Source organism: Lagopus muta, chromosome 20, assembly GCF_023343835.1.
Source record: "Lagopus muta isolate bLagMut1 chromosome 20, bLagMut1 primary, whole genome shotgun sequence".
NCBI lineage: Eukaryota > Metazoa > Chordata > Aves > Galliformes > Phasianidae > Lagopus > Lagopus muta.
Genome location: NC_064452.1, coordinates 5,670,235 through 5,688,293, shown reverse-complemented (window position 1 = coordinate 5,688,293; position 18,059 = coordinate 5,670,235). Strand labels below are relative to the sequence as shown.

Sequence of the window (18,059 nt, the reverse complement as noted above, 5' to 3'; positions counted from 1 at the left end):
GGCAGGAGGCTGAGTTGACTCCAAGCACGGGGGATGTCACTTTTGTCCTTTTGGATGTCACAAGCTGCAGCCTCCTGCTGCAATTTGCATGGAGCGGGTTTGGGGCTTCCCTTATATCCTGCCTGAGCCTCCTCTGATGAGCTCCATGCTGTTCCTTCAGCCCAGCTGCTGTTCTAGGCATTCCTGTCCTGTCTGGCTGGGGCTTTGAGCAGCCTGATGTAGTGTCAGGAGTCCCTGCCTATAGGGGTGTGATAGGGTCTATAGCATGTGTGATCTTGGGGCTGCGAGTGTGTGCAGCTGTGTGTGATAATGTGAGAGTGTGCATACGGTGTGTGTGCATCTATCAGTGTGTCACACGGTGGGGAAGCCACCTCTCCCGTGTAGCAGTGTCCTGCTGCTTGCACCTCCCATGTGCAGCACTGCATCTCCTATGGGCTGTGCCTGCGCCTCCCGTGGGCTCGGGTTTCCCTCCCCAGCAGCACCTGCACACGGCCAGCCCTGCTTGCGCACTCAGCCAAGTGCCAGCCGTCCTTCCTCCAGCTTGCAGCTCCCCGTGTGCTGCTCACTACTCAGGGTCCTGCCTTGCTGGACCACCTGCACAGTCCCACCCATGCTGTCTGCAGGCCGTCCTTGGGCTTCTCCTTCCCACCTGGCGCAGGTGGGACCTGCAGCACATCAGTCAGGAAGCAGATTACAGGACAAACAAAGGGCGTTTGTCCAGGGCCGGGTTCGTCCCCTGGCAGCCACCTCACCGCAGCCCTGTGCCAGCACACAGCCTCCTGAGGGCTGCAGTATCCCCTCCTTTGGCTCTCAGAAAATGTCTTCGTCTTAACTAGGAGAGCATCCCAGAGCTTACGACTGACGGCTGTGTGTTTTGCTTTGCTTTGCTTTGCTTTGTGTGGTTCAGAGGCTGTGCAGTGATTGCTTCCAGCCATGGCAGGGAGCCAGGGCGGCTGGGAGTTTTGCAAAGTTTGGGCAAAAAAAGACTTTAAAGACACCTTTGAAACTGATGTTTGTGAACAGACTCATTAGAACTCTGCTGCTCCTGCAAACTACAAAGTCAGTGCCTAATTGCTAATTACCGAACCCACAGAAGGCAGTGCCTGCAGATGGGTGATGGTGCCGTCAGTGACAGCTGTTTTGAAGCCAGCTTTGTGCCAAGGAAAACCCCAAATCCCAGCACTTGTGGGCATGGGCACCTCTGCAGGAGGGGCAGGATAGGAACCTCACTGCCCCTGGGATCAGCTTATCAGAGCCAACAGCACACCCCAGTGCCCACGCTGCTGAAGCTTTGCAAGAGCATGAAACCACCACATTTTATATGTTCCTCCTACCCAATTGCTTTCAAATTTTCTTTCACTTTTATTGCCAGGCTTGTGGTTAAACACACTTCATTGCAAGCCCAGAGAGTGTAGCACATAGAGTGAAGCAGAAGGAGGGTTTCCTATGAAGGGGAGGTGGGTGAACACCAATAATCCACATCCTGTGCTTTTGGACACCCTGGAGAGCACCTCCTTGATGCTATGCTCAGAAAAGCAGAGCGCAGGTACCGCTGATGCCCTGTGCACTGCGTGCAGCATGGACGTGCTGGGGATACCCAGCAGCACGCGGAGAGCACTGTGGGTTTAGGGTGATGTCCTGCCTGTGTCAGTGGGACAGATCCTGGCAGTGCAGGAGGAGGAAAGCAGAGCCGGAATGCCCTCAGCCAGCCCTGGGGAGTCACAGTGCTCCCAGTGCCAGCTGCCCTGAAACCCGAGCCAGTCCCACCGCCATGCCCCGCTGAGCGGCCCCTTGCTCTCCTTGCTCTCCTCTTCCTCTCCTTCTCCTCCTCCCTTTCAGCCATCCCTGTGCCCAGCACCCCGCGATGGGGCCGGGCAGCCGTCCTGCCCCACAGCCCTGAGCCTGCAGGGTGACACAGGATGAAGCCAGAAGCTGCTCGGCAGATGAATGGAAGCCTCTTCTCCTCCTTGTTAGCTTTTTTTCCTCCTTTATCCCCACTGTAATATTTATTGCATCGACTAATTTTCATTTCTTTTTTTAACTAACCAGCCAGCAGTTTTATTGACTACAAAGGAGAATATTTATATCTGGGTTTAAATACATCATCTTTATACTGGAAAGAAAACAGCAGACAGGTACGTGGATTGATGGAAAACACTGCTTTTGCAACAGGGTCAGTCCAGGCTGCACCAAATCTCTCTCATGTCCAGATTGAAGGAAGGAGCTTTCACAGCTTATTTGCTGAGATCTGCCTTCTTTGGGGTGAAAACAGAGCTGGGACTTTCTGTGGGAGGAAAAGTAGGGGTTCACCTTTATAGGTATAGCAGGGACTATGCTCAGCATCTCAGTGATTAATGCTTTATGGAGTGCTGGGACGGGAACGGGAGGCAGGAGTGCGTGTGGGGATGGATGTGGGATAAATGTGGGGTGGATGCAGGATGGATGAAGGACAAATGTGAGATGGATGCAGGGTAGATGCAGGATGTGTGTGGAATGGATATGGGATGCATGTGGAATACATGTGGGATGGGTGTGGAATACATGTGGGATGGATGCAGAAAGGATATGGGATGGATGTGAGATGGTTGTGGGATGGATGCAGGGTGAATGCAGAGCAGAGATGAGATGGATGCAGGATGGATGCGGGACTGATGTGGGATGGATGCAAGGTGGATGCAGAGTGGGTATGGGATGGATACAGGGTGGATGTGGGATGGATGTGGGATGCATATGGGATGGATGTAGCATGGATGCAGGAGGGACGCTCCCCCACACCAGGGCTGGTGCAGGCAGCATGCTAAGGGGCTGCAGGCCCACGGCAGTGTGCCGGCCGTCTGTCAGCCACTCTCTGCCAGAGATTGGGGAGGGCTGGCGGGACAAAAGGCGACATTATTCGGAGCGGAATAAGCATGAATGGAGTATTGAGAAATGCAATGTTAGGGACTAGATTGATTTCCGAGCCCCGTAACTGAGCTGATTGTCTGCTGGAGGATCTCCTCTGAGCACCGGGCCGGCAGCAGCCCCATGGCACGAACAGGGATGTGCAGGGGCTGCATCCTGCATGGCGGCTCCATGGGAAGGGGCTGAGTCCTGCAGCCCAAGGGTGGGCTGAGCTCTCCCATGCCATGCCCGGGTGATGGAAGCAGTGCTGTCACCACCCTGTGCTGTCAGTAAGAATCCAGCAGAGCCAGATGTTCACCATTCCAGCAGCAGCTGGTGAAGAGAGCAGCAAATCATGGGGAAATTGCATCTTATTATCTTTAATCTTTTCCTCATTTTCTCCATGCTTGCTTTCCATCTCGTCCCCATGGAGTTTGCATCTCCTCCCACGGATGAATGATGTGATGCTGTGGTACCAGACCTGTGTTCCCACACGAATGCCTCTTTTTTCCCAAGGACTGGGAGCAGTGCAGGTCTTGGGGTCCCATAGGTGTTCCCACGGGGGTGGGAGGTACCATGGTCATGTTAGTGCAGGAGTGGGGTGGGAGCTGGGACTCATCCTTTGTAGAGAAGTTCTGTGATGGAGAGGGCTGGCCATGGGTGACAGCACAGTGACAGCCTGGCAACAGCATCACAGGAGGAGCCATGGGGCTGGCAGCTCAGCTAGGGTGATGGGAGCCTCCCAGAATGTGGGCTGTGACTTTCTGCACAATGGGAATCACCATCACATCCCAAAAGGCAGCTGCATGGTGTGGCTTGCTGGAGATCTAGGTTTGCTTGGTGATTTGGGAAGTGCCTGTGTGGGTGGGGAGCCCATTCCCAGCTCCTCCTGAGGGATGAACTGCACCTGGATGAGGACAGCATGCTTCTCACAGCTTTGGAGGCATCTCCAGAAGGGTGGGTGGTGGCACCATGCCGCAACCTTTGGGCTTTCATGCTGGGCAAGATCTCTCCTGCTGCCCTGTGCCTCAGCAGAAGCCCAGTCCTAAAGGTCCAAAGTGACCCCCATCTCACTACGCAAAAAACACCTCTTGTTCTCAGCTGATCCCATCTGGAGCCGTATTTTGACGTGATTGCTGCCCAAAGGCTGATGCTGGTGTCTGCATGTTGCAGGGACAGCAAGAGGACCCCAGAGCAGCGATGAGCGCTGGTCCCTGTATGTCATGTGGGGCACTGCCTTCCTTCCTGCTCCTCCTCCTCCTCCTCCTCGGCCCCACTGGTGAGCTCTGCTGTTTCTCTTCATGAATAGACACGGCTAAGTCCTATCAGAGGGCGATTTGTCCTATTTTGGTGGTTTTATTCAGAGATGTGACTTGAAAGGGGCTGTGTTTACCTCAAGGCGGTTCCCTTTGTTCTCTGGGCTTTGTGAGCTGGATCAGAGGGAGCCAGGAGCTCTGTTCTCCAGGATGGCTTTCCTCATTAGTGTGGACACACTGTGCATATCTTTCAGGTCTCTCTTGACTTTGCTGGAGGATGCTCTGAAATAAATACTTCAGAGCTTTGATTCTGACTAACGGGCGATGGATATTGAATATTTAACAATGTCCTTCTTATCTGCTGCTTGTTAAAATGGTTTAAAAGTGCTAAAAATCCATACAAGCCAGAATAAATCACTGTTCCAGAAAGGCTAGCAGCCTTTGGTCTTCCCTGTTGGATTCTGAGATGGCTGCAGGGACACAGCAGCTTCGTTGCCCCATCTCACACCCCAGCTCCCACTGCTGCCAAGCATCCTAAGGCTCCCCCCCCCCCCCCCCCCCATGTTTTTGGGGCTGCATCGTATGTTTTTTTCTGGCTGAGAGTGCTGCAGAAGCAGGTGTTACCCAGGTGCCTGCACCACTGCAATGTGGCAAATGTGAATGCAGGAGGCAGATCTGTGTGGTGCCCTGCAGCAGCCCCCTGCAGCCCTCCCCACTTCAGGATCGCTCATTTTCCCCCTATGGGTGGCTGCATGCCATCAGCTGCATTGATACATAGGAATATGTGGCTTGCAAAATGCTGACTGCAGTGTGTGTGTGTGGGGGGGGGGGGGGGGGGGAAGAGAAGGAAAAAGAAAAAAAAAGACTTAGACTGCATTGAGTGGTGCCCAGAGCAGCGTTTCCCATCAGGAACCACCAGCAGGCTCTCGTGGCAGGCAGGACCATTTTTCCGGGGCTTGCTGCTGTCACTCACCGCGCTCATAAAGCAAGCTGCTGGCAGCCAAACAATGGCAGGGAGGAGAGGAAAGGCAGGAATGAAAGGCTGCTTCTGTCTGGAAGCTAGCAACTCCTCGGCGCGTGCCAGGAGAGCAGCTTGGTTTCATTCAGCTGCTAATGGCCACTCTTGGCACCTCTCCATCACATTCCATCCAAGGATTTGGGGGAGCTGCAGCTCCCCTGTCCCTGCCACCTCCTTCCTTGCATCCTGTGGGACCCAGCCCTGCCTTCTCTGTTTCAGGAACCTCCGAGCCCGCCCCGCCGCCGTTCCCAGGTGAGGTTCTTCTCTCCGAGTCGCTCTTCTCCAGGTTTTGCTGTTGAAAAATGCCTCGGAGAGGCAGCGTGTTGGTTCTGAACAAAGAGCAGCAACAGAAAGCTGAACCTCTTTTACAGAAAGGAAATACAGATTCTTTATTATCCTTATTCTGCTTATGATCAGGCGAGTGCAACCTCGCTGCTCCCTGCTAGCTGCATGTCACTCACCACGTCCCCTGAACGATCCCCTTGAGGCTGCTTACACCACGCTGCCAGCAGCTTGGGAAAGCATTTCTATGCCACCACTTCAACTATGGCCATATTCACTGGGACATGGTCATAGCCAGGGGGGGAGGGGGTTAGGGAGGGGGCAGTCTCTGCTCCCAGGTAACAGCAATAGGATGAGAAGCGATGGTCTTGTGTTGCACCAGGGGAGGCTCTGGTTGGATATTAGGAAATATTTCTTCTCAGAAATAGCATTGCTGCAGTGGCACAGCTGCCCAGGGAGGTGGGGTAGCCCCCAGCCATGGAGGTGCTGCAGAACCATGGAGATGTGGCACTGAGGGCTGTGGTCAGCAGGCACGGTGGGCTGGGGTTGGATGTGGGGATCTGAGAGGTCTTTTCCAACCTCAGCAATTCCGTCATTCTATGAGATGATCGCACCTTCTCACCTGCGTTGTCCCATGGATGGCTTATCTCCTGTGCCTGATAACGCAGATGACAAGGTGACATTGCACCCAGTGCAGTGACATAAAGCTGTGTGGGATGTCCATGTCCACTGCTTCCAACCCATGAGCAGCATCCACCACCTGTCACCAAGGCCACCATCAAGCTGACGTGGTGTTAACTAACACAAGGGCAGAAAGCTTGCCGTAGCCAGGAGTCACCCATTTGGTCCAGAGAGCAGAGATTTGGTGCAGAATGGCCCCAGGCCCTCCGAAGGCTGTGGGTCCATTGGACGCTGGGTGCTGCCCTCCCAGCTGCCCACTGAAGCTCTGCGCTGGGCCGTCCTTGCAGAACTGCGCCTGGCCAACGGGCCCAGCCGGTGCCAGGGCCGCGTGGAGATCCTCTACAACGGCTCGTGGGGCACAGTGTGTGACGATGACTGGGACATCGTAGATGCCAACGTTGTGTGTCGGCAGCTGGGCTGCGGCCATGCCATCGCCCTGCCGGCACCCATGACCTTCGGGCAGGGGAGTGGGCCCATCTTCTTGGACAACGTGGACTGCAAGGGCCAGGAGGCGGCACTGAGCGAGTGCTGGAGCCACGGATGGGGCATCCACAACTGCTACCACTACGAGGACGTGGCTGTGGTCTGCAATGGTAATAAGGCTTGGTTCCCTCAGGGCCAGCATGCGGCTGGCAGAATAGTATTGTTTGTATTAAGTGTATATATAGTCACAGCAGGGACCCTGGTTACAGCTCACTTCTGGGAGGGTTTCTGCAGGCAGAAATTGATGCCATCTCTCATTCCCTTTCTAGAGCTTTCCCCCACATCAGCAAGCGAAGGACCGACCAGCAGGACTGCTACAGCCTCGGTGCAGAATGGGGAAGGTGAGCTGCTCATGGCCTGACCTGGCTGGGAGCTCTCCAAGGGGCGGGCAGAGAGCAGCGCCCACATCCTATCACCCATCACCCACCTCCCATCACCCATCCTCCACCATCGCCCATCATCTCACCCACCATCCCAGTGTTTCCCCTCCACCAGACAGCCTTGCTGGGCTGGCCAAGAGAAGACCCCCAGAACCTCCACCTTCATGGTCATATCCTGGTTCAGATATTTCTGCAGGATCCCATAAATTGTGCTGCCCTAAAGCAGATCCTCTTCCAGAAACTTGGGCAGTTTCACCACCGTAAGCACATCCAGATCCCACTTCTGTGGGCCGGTGACCTTGAAGGGACAGCAAGACACTTGTCCCCCATCTGTCACCCTCCAGGTGACGGCCGCATCCGGCTGGTGAGTGGGGCAGACGCCTGCCAGGGCCGCGTGGAGATCTTCTACCAGGGGAGCTGGGGCACAGTGTGCGACGATGACTGGGGGCTGAGCGACGCCAGCGTGGTCTGCAAGCAGGTGGGCTGCGGCCAGGCTCTGGAGTACAAAAGCAACGCCTATTTCGGCTACGGCACGGGGCACATCCTGCTGGACAACGTCAACTGTGAGGGCAGCGAGCCCATCCTCTCCGCCTGCTACAGCCTCGGCTGGGGCATCCACAACTGTGGCCACCACGAGGATGCCGGGGTCATCTGCATGGGTAATGGGGCACGAGGATGGGACGTCCCTGCACAGAAACAGCCTGCCTGGCTGGGACAGGAGGGAGGGAGCGCAGCCAGGGCTGGGCATGCCACTGGGATTGCCTCCTCCCTGCATTGCCCAGCCCTGCCATTACCCACTGATTACCATTTATGTTGTTAATAATTCCCTTGAACTCCCTTGTTATGTTGGATAACGAGTGGAGCAAGAAGTTATGGTTCTTTTCTTTTCTGCTATTTGCTAACAAAGCTGCTGATGGAGAGGAAGGGCTAGTTTTCTAAGGATGCTCCTTTCCTTCCCAGACACGGGCTATCCTGTGCTGGGGGTGGGTGGCAGCACTCAGTGCCCATCAGATGGGGCAGGACTCAGGGAATGCAGCTTTGGGCCTGGTGGTGAGGCTGGCTGCTCACACCCTGCCTCTGCTGCTCAAGCACAGCTGGTGAATATTTGATGTATCCAGCTTCAAAAAAGCCCTTGTAACGCTTGCATAGGGCTGGAGAACCTCCATCTACAGGCAGTATGAATGGAGGAAGTCCTTTGCAGCATCTGCTGCACGGACTCAGATGTGTAGGACCCAAATTGTTTATAACAAGTTCTCACATCACTTACATACCTTCACAAGTTTTCTTTTTCTGGCTCTCCCATCCACCCCTACAACTTTCCCACCCACCTTCACGTGTCAACAGAGCATTCTACAAACACTCTTCAACCATTATCCAGTCAGAGCCGCGAGACATTCATTCTTCTAGAGGTGTCCTTGGTTCTCATGCTGTTTGTCTTGCTCCACAGCTGCTGCTCTGAGCAGTTTTTCTTCTATTCCCACAGTCCATCATCTGCATCTCCATGTCCATCATCTCCCTCTCCTCCACCATCTCCATCTCCTTCCTCACACCACTCCACTCTGCATCCTGGTGTCACAGCTAGAGGGTTATGTGCTTTGCAGCTTCTCCCTGCCTGTTACCCCTGTCCTTCTGTCTCCCTGCAGGTCTGGACACATCCACCATCACATCCTTCACCACCTCCACGGCCCTGGACCATGAAGAAATGCTCACTGCCACAGCCACAGGTATGGTGTTGGCAGCAACCAGTGCCGCAGCAGGGAGGGCTCTGAGGACTGGCAGCTCTCTGGGCTGTCCCTTTCCATGGCCAGCCACTCACATGGGTCCAGGTGCACCTTGGTGAGGCTCTGGGGCTCTCTTGGGTGATCTTCCCTATGGCAAGTCCCAAGAACCTCTTCCTCACCATCAAGGGATTTTGCCATGGGGCCACCGTGGTGCTGGCTGTGGCTCAGAGCAGGGGCAGTGTGTGCTGGGGCCAGGCACTGAGCACCCATGTGTCCCCATGTCTCAGCAGTGACAGACGGCCACGAGCAGCCCTCGCCTGCGACCGAGGTGATCACCACTGTGCTCATCACTGCTGAGCTGGAAAGTAAGCATGTGGCTGCCATCAGTCTGGCACAGCCCCCAGCCCAAGGTCCTCCTGTCCCAGCTCCCTCACTGCCCTGGGAACATGACTCCATCTCCCCAGGGGGAGGGCCTGCCCCACAGCCCCTGGGATCACCCCACATGTGTGTCCACTTCTCCCAGGGTCTCCCCCCATCTCCCCATGACTCCTCCCATGATCCCAGAGGTTTCACTACACACTCATAGGGATACTCCTTCATTCCCATGGCTCCCCGAACGTCCCTAGGAGTCTCCTTTCATCCTCTCAGGGCTCCCCCCACCCCCCAGGGGCTCTCCCCATCTCTCCATCCTTCCCCCATCTCCCCAGGACCTGCACCCCCTACCTAGAGGTGGTCCTTCCTCATTCCCAGAGCTCCCCCACATGCCCGGAGGGATCTCCCCATCTCCCCTCACTCCCCTCATCCTCGCAGTGCCTTTACCCCCATACCCATTGGGCTGCCTCCCTCATTTCCGCGGCTCCTCCCACGCCTCCAAAGGGCTCCCCTTACGACGGGATCCCTACGGGGACCTCCCCGTATCTCCCCATCCTTCCCCCACGCTCTCAGGGCGCTCCTCCCATCCTCCCAGCGCCTCCACCCGGCGCTCCCCCCTCCATCCCCACCCTCCCAGGGACTCCCCCAGCCGCTCCCCACCCCTTTTTCCACCCTTCCCCCCGCCTCCTCCCCTTCCCTTTCCTTCCCCCCCCTCCCGTTTCCCGCAGTGGCTGTGCGGGCGCCCACCCGCAGGTGGCGGCGTGCGGTTGGCGAACGGCAACGGGAGCTGCCGCGGTCGGGTGGAGGTGCGGCACGGCGGGACGTGGGGCACGGTGTGCGACGACGACTGGGACTTCCCCGACGCGCAGGTGGTGTGCCGGCAGCTGGGCTGCGGGCCCGCCGTCTCCGCCACCGTCCTGGGTTCCTTCGGGTACGGCAGCGGGCCCGTGCTGCTGGATAACGTGGGGTGCGACGGGCACGAGATGCGCCTGGCCGACTGCTTCCACCTGGGCTGGGGGCAACACAACTGCGGCCATCACGAGGACGCGGGCGTGGTGTGCCGAGGTGCGTGGTCTGAGCATCGCCCCTCCTGTCCGTCTCGCTGGGCGGGGGTGGGATGTAGGACTGGAGTGCGGTCCCAGGAGGATGGATGGGGTTGCTGGCCCAGGTTCTGGCATGGGGTCCGTTTTGCACAGTGGTTAGGGAAAGGTTCTGCCCCCCAAAGGCAGTGGGCACAGCCTGGAGCTCAGGGACCTGGGCCACCTCCCCAGGACCTGCACCCCCTACCTAGAGGTGCTCCTTCCTCATTCCCAGGCTCCCTCATGTGCCCAGGGGGCTCCCCCCATCTCCCCATGACTCCTCTCATCCCCACAGTGGCTTTTCCCCATACCCACTGGGCTACCTCCCTCACACACATAGGACCTGGGGGGGTCCTGTGTAGAGCCATGAGTTGGACTCGGTGATCTCAGGTTGTATATTAGGAAGAATTTCATCTCCAAAGAGTGGTGCTGAATTGGCACTGCTGCCCATGGCGGTGGTGGGGTCACCATCCCTTGAGGTGTTCTATGGAGATGTGGCATGGTGGGGTGGGCTGGGGTTTGACTTGGGGATCTTGGAGGTCTCTTCCAGCCTCAGTGGCTCTGCAGTTGTATGGTTCTGTGAACCCTGTGGGTCCCTTCCACCTTGGGATGTTCTGTGACTCGGACTCAGGGAGGACAGCAGCACTGCAGTGCTGTGGCTGGGTGAAGAAGACATGGGTGCTGCTTCTTCTTCCCCTGCCAGCCTCATGCCACATGCACAGGGACTCTGAGCTGGTCCTGGGGAGCACAGGATGTCCCCAAATCATCTTCCTCCCACCTTGCCCTGCCTCATCAGGTGCTGATGACTCAGGAGACCATTTCCAAGAAGCCACCGCTGCCACCACCACGTCAGCCCCGACCCATCTGGAGGATGGTGAGCATCCTATGGGCGCTGGCACAGAGGTGGTTTGGATGCAGCTGGGAGAAGCGAGGCACTCCCTGGCCCAGCCTGGCTGGGGTGAGCCCGTTCTCCTCCACCCCATCCCAATGTCCCACCACAGGGTTCTTGCGCCTGGTGAACGGCAGCCACCGGTGCGAGGGCCGCGTGGAGATGTTCTACCTGTCCCAGTGGGGCACGGTGTGTGACGATGCCTGGGACCTGCGGGATGCCAAGGTGGTGTGCAGGCAGCTGGGCTGTGGGCACGCTGTGGCAGCGTGGGGAGAAGCACGCTACGGCCCCGGCACCGGTTACATCTTCCTCGACAACCTCAAGTGCAAGGGCAGCGAGCCCTCACTGCTGCGCTGCTCCCACATCCGCTGGGACGTCCACAACTGTGACCACTCGGAGGATGCCAGCGTGGTCTGCAGCCTCCTATGACCACCCACCCGCAGGGACCATCCTGGGTATGAGGATGGGGGGGAGGGATGGGGGGCACACGGAGAGGGGGGGTGGGAAGTGGGGCAGGAGGGATGTGGGACTCGGAATGTGTCAGGAGAACAGTCAAGGTTTAAATCAGATGGATGGAGCATTGACAAGCACGCTCAGATGAGATGTTACGTGTGCTTCTTGCTTGGAAGCGTGCCCCTCCATCCTGTGAATCTGCTGGCTGACTTCACCCAAATTAGGCAACAGGGTAGAGGTCGCCGAGCTGAGGCGTTCCCATTAGTTCCTATAAAATAGGCAGAAGGGGGAGGGAGAAGCTCCTACAGGAGGAAACCTAATGAACCCAGCACCATACGAGGTACCAGAGAATCCACACCCTGTGCACTGCTGGGCACAGCCCTTGGGAGCACTGCTTGTGCTGCAGTGCAGCCCACAGTGACACAGCTGGGCCCAGGCAGCAGTAGTGTCTCCCCCTCCCCCAGAGCTGCCCCAGGCATTGGGGCCAGGCGTCCTTTGGCTCCCAAAACCCTGCTGAAGCTTTTCCTCCAGAACGCCTGTTGGAGAGAAAAATGAAGTGGCCTTTTTTGTTTGTTTGTTTGTGTGTGTGTGTGTGAAATCCAGTTGGTTTCAGCCATTTCATTTAAGAGACGAGGGGAGAAAAATGGATTTTCTGCTGCGAAATTGACTTTAGATTTTACCTGGGAAATGTAAAACAGGGCTGAAACCAAACCAGAACATTCCAGCTGCTCTGCGGTGTGTTGCTGCCCTCCTACAATTTGCTTTGCAAAGCCCCCTTAATCCAAGTATGAGCAATGAGGAATAAATACGGGCTTTCCATCCCCGCTGCTTGCAGCCCAGTCCCGCAGTTCCCATTAATTCCCAACATGCCCACGTTGTCTCCTCTGCTCCTGCTTCTCCTGCAAGCGCAGCCACAGAAAGTTGGGAAGCAGGGCAAGATGGGGCCCTTGCAGCCCCATATCCCCACCACCCACACCCTGCACCCAGCAGCTCTTTGCAGCAAAGCTTCTTTGTCCCTGCAGAGCCCATGGAAGTGCATGCATGGCTCCTCTGCGGCGTGAGGTGCTGTGTTCTGCAATGTTCTGTGATGGAGCGCTGTTTCCACCTGAGCAGGAGAACCACCCCTTCAGGTCTGCTCGAGGGGTGCATTGGCCAGCTGGGGTCCCAGGGTCTCCCTCCTCCCGTTTCTATGTTTGTACAATTCTTTTGTTAATAATAGCTTTCTTACATGTTTTGTGAATAAATAAATCCCCTTTTCAAGCGTGTGTCTCTGCATCCCTCCCTGTAGGGCTCAGTGAGAGCAAATCCATGCCCGGAGCAGTGCTGATTTACACCCTGCTCAGATCCTTCTGGCCGTAGGGAACAGGGTTGGCTCTGGCTCTGCTCCCGGCTCTTTGGCAGCCCTGCAGGCTGCGGGTTTGCTGCTGGAGTGGGCGGATTGCTGGTGTGCAGCTGCAGTGCTGACAGCCATAAATTCAGCAGCGCCGCTCACTGAGGGCGGGGGAGCAGAAGGGACCCTTCTGCAGGGGGTGGAGGTGGGCAGGGAGGCTGCATCCCCAGTCCAGAAGTGTTTTCTGCATCGGAGTCCCTATGACAGGTTAACTGCAGCAATGTGCCCTGCTGCAGAGCACGCTGCTCTCAGTGCATTGGGAAACTGAGGCACGGAAGCGTTCCCCCAGCAGCACGATGGGATGCAAAGTCTGGATGCCAGATCCCCTCCCTCCTGTCTCCATCCCCATGCAGGACAGCTGGGTGACAGCAGGAGGGATGCAGCCACACCAGCTGGGGGATGGCTACAGGGTTTGCCCCCCAGCAGCATCTACAGGGACAGAGGGCTCCTTCCTCCCTTCCTGCTGCATCAGCTGCTTTCCCCCCGCCCGCAGCAGCTGTGGCTCCGCATGGGTCGATGCCATCGATCGGTTCCTCCTTCCATCCCCAGAGAGGGGACAGCACAGAGGCCGGTGGGGGAAGAGAATGAATATTTCACGAGGCCCCAGCAAAAAGCTGGGGTTATTTTGGGGCTTGGATTTATGGCCTATTAGGAATAAGGAATGAGTCTGCGCTGGGGAGAGGAGACCCATTAATCCAGGCTGAAGGAGCACAAATGAGCAAGGGGAAATGGAAGAGGCTTTAATGATTTTGTCGCGTTCCAGAATAATTCCTCGCTGGGAATGGGGGCACCTCGAGAGCTGCATGAGGCTGGGAGCCCCCTGGGGTGGGGATGGGGACGCAGGGCATGGAATGGGGACCCGGGGCAGGGATGGGGACCCAGGGCAGGGATGCTGAGTGGGGCTGCTATTGGGATCACTGCTCAGGGTGGTGCTGGGAGGGACGGAGGTCCAACTGGGGACCAGCACAAGACCACTCTGGATGCTGTATGAAGTGGAGGATGCATTGCACCAGGGTGCTCCCATGACCCCTAAGGCAATCCATGCACCTGTAACCAGAGGAGCTTGGATGAGTTACAATGGGACCCAGCGAGCATCCCTGTGCCCACACCTCCTGGGTCACCTTGGGCTGCTCTCCATGCCCCTATCACACTGCCTGCCTGTTTCCCCAGCAGTGGCTGTACCACGGCACCGCACTGCTGATGTGGGGTGGGTGCGGGATGCAGGCATCACCGTGATCCTTGCCAGGCCCCCCGCCCGTGCCGTCCTCCTTCCCCACGTCTCACAGTGACGTCAGCCCGGCGCAGCCAGCTGCTATTTTGGGAACTGCAAAGTCACTGGTGCAATTAGCACGCTGCTGAAGGCAGAGCGGCCAAGGGGGGGCTGCGGGGTGGCTGCACCCCCTGCGTTTGGTGGGGGGCTGCACGAGGTTGGTGCTGCTCCCCCTCCCCGCCACCTCAAGGACTCCCTCCCACGTTTGCAGATCTCATCCATCATCCCTTCTCTTGCAGTTGTTTTATTTTCTCTCTCCCCCATGGCAGAGCAGTCCCACGTGGGCTGCCGAGCGCCGGCAAAATCCGGCTCGCAGCCGTCCTACAGCCCACACCATCACCGCCTTCCCTTGGGGAGAAGCGCGGCAGCAACCTTCCCAGCCCCACGTTCCCCTCCTGACCCCACGCAGGGGCCCCTATTTTGGCTCAGCTCTGGGGCCGGCCGCATGCCCCGCTCCTCCTGCGCAGGATCAGCCCCTCCGAGCCGCTGTCCTTGTCCCCAGCGGGCTGTCCCCTTTTGTCACCTTCACCAGGGACACCCGCCAGGCTCTCCCTGCGGGTGACAGCTGCTGTCAGGGTCAGGCCAGGCACTCTTCTCGCTGCATTGTGCTTTGTTCCCGGGGTGGGGAGGTGCCACGTGCGGCTGTCACGGCCCGCTGCACAGCTCCTGCCCTGCAATGAGGCTCTGTGCATGGGGACGTGGGGACAAGGGGACAGACTCAGCCCCTTTCCTGGGGGTTGGCTGCTTTTTTATAGCCCCCCTCCCCCCAATGCAGGGTCACAGAAAGAGGGGAAACACATTGTGCCCACCAGACACCAAAACGGGCAACCAACCCCACGATGCTTTAAAAATCCCCAGATTTTCCCGTGTGCTCCCAGCATCATTCACTCCCATCCTCCCCGGTGGATTAAAAAAAAAAAAGTAAAAAATCCTTTCTCCTAAAGCCTGCAAGAGGCTGAGAGCTGCAGCAAGAAGAGCAGTGCAGCTCTTGGGGAGGGGGTTTGTGGGGCAGGGGCCGGCCCTGGGTGTAGGGCAGGAGATGGGGAGGGTACCACCAAAATGGGGTGTGTGTGTGCCCCCAGTGAGGGGCGTAGGGCCGGGGGGGCCGAGTGCAGGGCGAGGCTGTGCTGAGTCACGCTGCAGAGACGCACAGCCAGACTGCAGCAAGCAGCTCGCCTGCAGCCTCTGATGGGGACGGATGTGACAGCCCCGTCCTTTCCCAGCCCACAGCATGGAGGGGCCGGGGGGGGGGGGGGGGACGGCGAGGATGGGGCTCTGCCTATGGAGTGATGCTGTGAAAGTGATTGGGGCCCAACTACACCCCGGGTCCTGTCCGTCTCTGTGCTGTTCTGTGAGTCACCCTGGCCTTGTCCCCCAATAGAGATGGGGCAGCTCTGGGACCCCCACAGGACCCTTCACACCCCTCTGCATGGGGACATCTGCAGTGCTGCAGAAGAGGTGTCCCCAGGTGTGTGTGAGCAGGGGGATGGCGGGGCTCTGGGGGCACAGTGCCAGAACAGACTGCAGCCCTGCATGGGGTGATGGTAAGCCTCCTGGCAGGACAAAAGCAGGTCTGCATGACAAAGGGAACCTGAGGCACAGGTGGGTGCTGGGGGGATCGTCCCCATGCACTGTCACCTCTCAGGCAGTGCCCTGGGGGCTGAAGGACCTGGTGTTCATCCTGCCTGGTGCTGCCCACCGGCCCTGCGGAGCTCGGGGTGCTTCTGGAGGGACTGAGACAGGCAGGGCTTTTTTTAGGTGCTCCATAAGCGCTGTCTGGGCAGTATTTATATCGGCTCCTTAAATAAGAGCTGACATCCGAGCCCCGTGTGCCTGCTTAATTATTAACGCCCTGTGGGGAGCTGGTGTGCCAGCTGGGTCCCTGCACCCCCACAGGGTCTGGGGCTGCTCCTACACCCTGTGCCCCCTTGGGTCCCCATCATCCTCCACCTCCATGCTCCATCTACCCTCCACCTCCATCGTCCACCTCCATTTTCCATCCTCCTGCTCCATCCTCCCTCTCCGTCCTCACCTCCATCTGTACCTCCATCCTCCATCCACCTCCATCCCAGGAACCCCACCTCTTCCCCATCCCTCTGATCCCATGCTCTGTCTCCCTGCTGCCTTTCTGCCTCCACCGGGCATCACACATCCACCGCAGGCCCTGACCCAGCTGCTCGTATCCAGCTTCAATTCACAAATGCCACCACCCCTGTGACCCTGCATTCAGCAGGGCTGAGCTCAGGATAACTTTTTGGTGCAGCCTGAAGTGAGAATCCGAGTCAGAGAGGATTTACTGCTTTCCCTCACAGTGTCAGAAGGCATTTGCAGCACATAGCAGGGAAGGGAAGAGAACGCAAGGAGAACTTGTCTTCCAGGCCACGGGAATTAACAAAGTGGCACATCCGAGTGCTCCAGAGCTATTTTAATGCTGTGGGTGGAATGAGGGTTATTGGGTTTTTCAGGGACATCTGCAGAACAGACCTACATCCTCTGGGTCTCTGTAAGTTCCTGCTGGGATGGTGCACCAGGAGAGCTGCAGAGACATACACTGCAGATATATATTATGGCCACTCTGAAGAATTTACAGCATGATGGATATCGCATCCTGACTTGTGATGGGAAAGGATTGCCTGCGGTGTGAAAAGTACTCATTGCTGGGGTGCACTGACAGGAATAAATCGGCACTCGCTCGATCTGGGGCGAACACACAGTCCCCATAAATAGGAGAGCAGTGACCATTAGGGCCAGTTGAGAGTCTGCTGCATTTGTGTGCACTGCTGGAGGAGCGTCAGGTGAGGAGGCACTCATCTCTACGAGGCCCACAGATCCATGCACAAGAAAAGCCTTCCATGCACACGGTGCTCCCCAGGGCCAGGCTGCAGACCTGGGCCCATCATAGTGGGCACCCCCAGTGGGCCCTGATGGCGTTTCTGAACAGCTCTGAGCTGAAATACCACAGGGGATGCCACCTTCAGTGCTTTATTTGCTCCAATGTTATCCCCAGCGACTGAGCTGGGAGGATGAATGTGTCATTATCCTAACAGAGGAATACATGGCTGTTGTCTGCAGGCACTGCCCGATAAACAGAACATGGCACAATGGGTGCTTTCAGGTCCAGCACCAGTGGTATCTCTGCCCAACAGTGCCTGCACAGGGCCAGGAGGGCTCCTATTGCAGAGGGAAAGCTGAAGGCCCAGGGATCAGCAGCAGGATGGGCACAGTGTCAGGCAACAGCTGCATGGGAGCCACGGCTCTGCGGGTGGTGGCCACAGCTCCATGGATGGAGGTCATGTCTGCACGGATGGAGGGCATGTCTGCATGGATGGTGGCTGCATCTCCATACAGTGGTCACATCCCCGTGGGCAGTGGCCATGTCTCCACAGACAGCAGTCACATCCCCATGCAGGGTGGCACTGGGAAGGGCTATGAGCCCCCCTAAGCAGGGTTCTGAGGAAGGGCTCCCTCCGGGTTTCAGACGGGAGTTCTGCGGGCATTTCTGCTTGACTGGTGAAGAGGATGGACAGAGGGGAACACGCGGGGCCGGGGCTCCAGGCTGGGAGCCACGAGAACCCAGGCGCGGGGACAGAGGCTGCGGCCGCTGCGAGGCCTCTGCGGGCCGCGCCGAGGCGCCGTGCGGGCGGAGGGCGCTGCGGGCGGTGAATCAGCAGCGGGGCGCCGCTCCCGGCAGGGCGGGCCACAGGGGGGCGGGCTGGTGGGGGGGGAGGCCATCTTGTGTCGCGCGGCGGGCGGGGCCGCGGCGGCGCGCGGGGTGCGCCGGGAAATGGAGTCCGGAGAGGGAGAGAGGCGCGAAGAGGGCCGCGAGGAGGAGGACTACGAATCCCGGCGTGCCCCGCGCGTGGGGGCGGGGCGGCGCAGGGCGGGGCGGGGCGGGGCCGCAGGGG

The 18,059-nt window shown here is 58.0% G+C and overlaps 1 protein-coding gene across 1 annotated transcript; it reads left to right on the top strand.

The window, feature by feature from the left end:
* The first annotated feature begins 3,456 nt into the window (after nucleotides 1-3,456).
* On the top strand, nucleotides 3,457-11,470 carry SSC4D (scavenger receptor cysteine rich family member with 4 domains). Its single transcript, XM_048967310.1, has 9 exons — nucleotides 3,457-3,481; nucleotides 5,374-5,406; nucleotides 6,405-6,710; nucleotides 6,870-6,941; nucleotides 7,325-7,639; nucleotides 8,624-8,704; nucleotides 8,989-9,066; nucleotides 9,827-10,138; nucleotides 10,875-11,470. The coding sequence occupies exons 1-9, from the start codon at nucleotides 3,457-3,459 to the stop codon at nucleotides 11,468-11,470; spliced, it is 1,818 nt and encodes a 605-aa protein (XP_048823267.1).
* The last annotated feature ends 6,589 nt before the right edge of the window (nucleotides 11,471-18,059 follow it).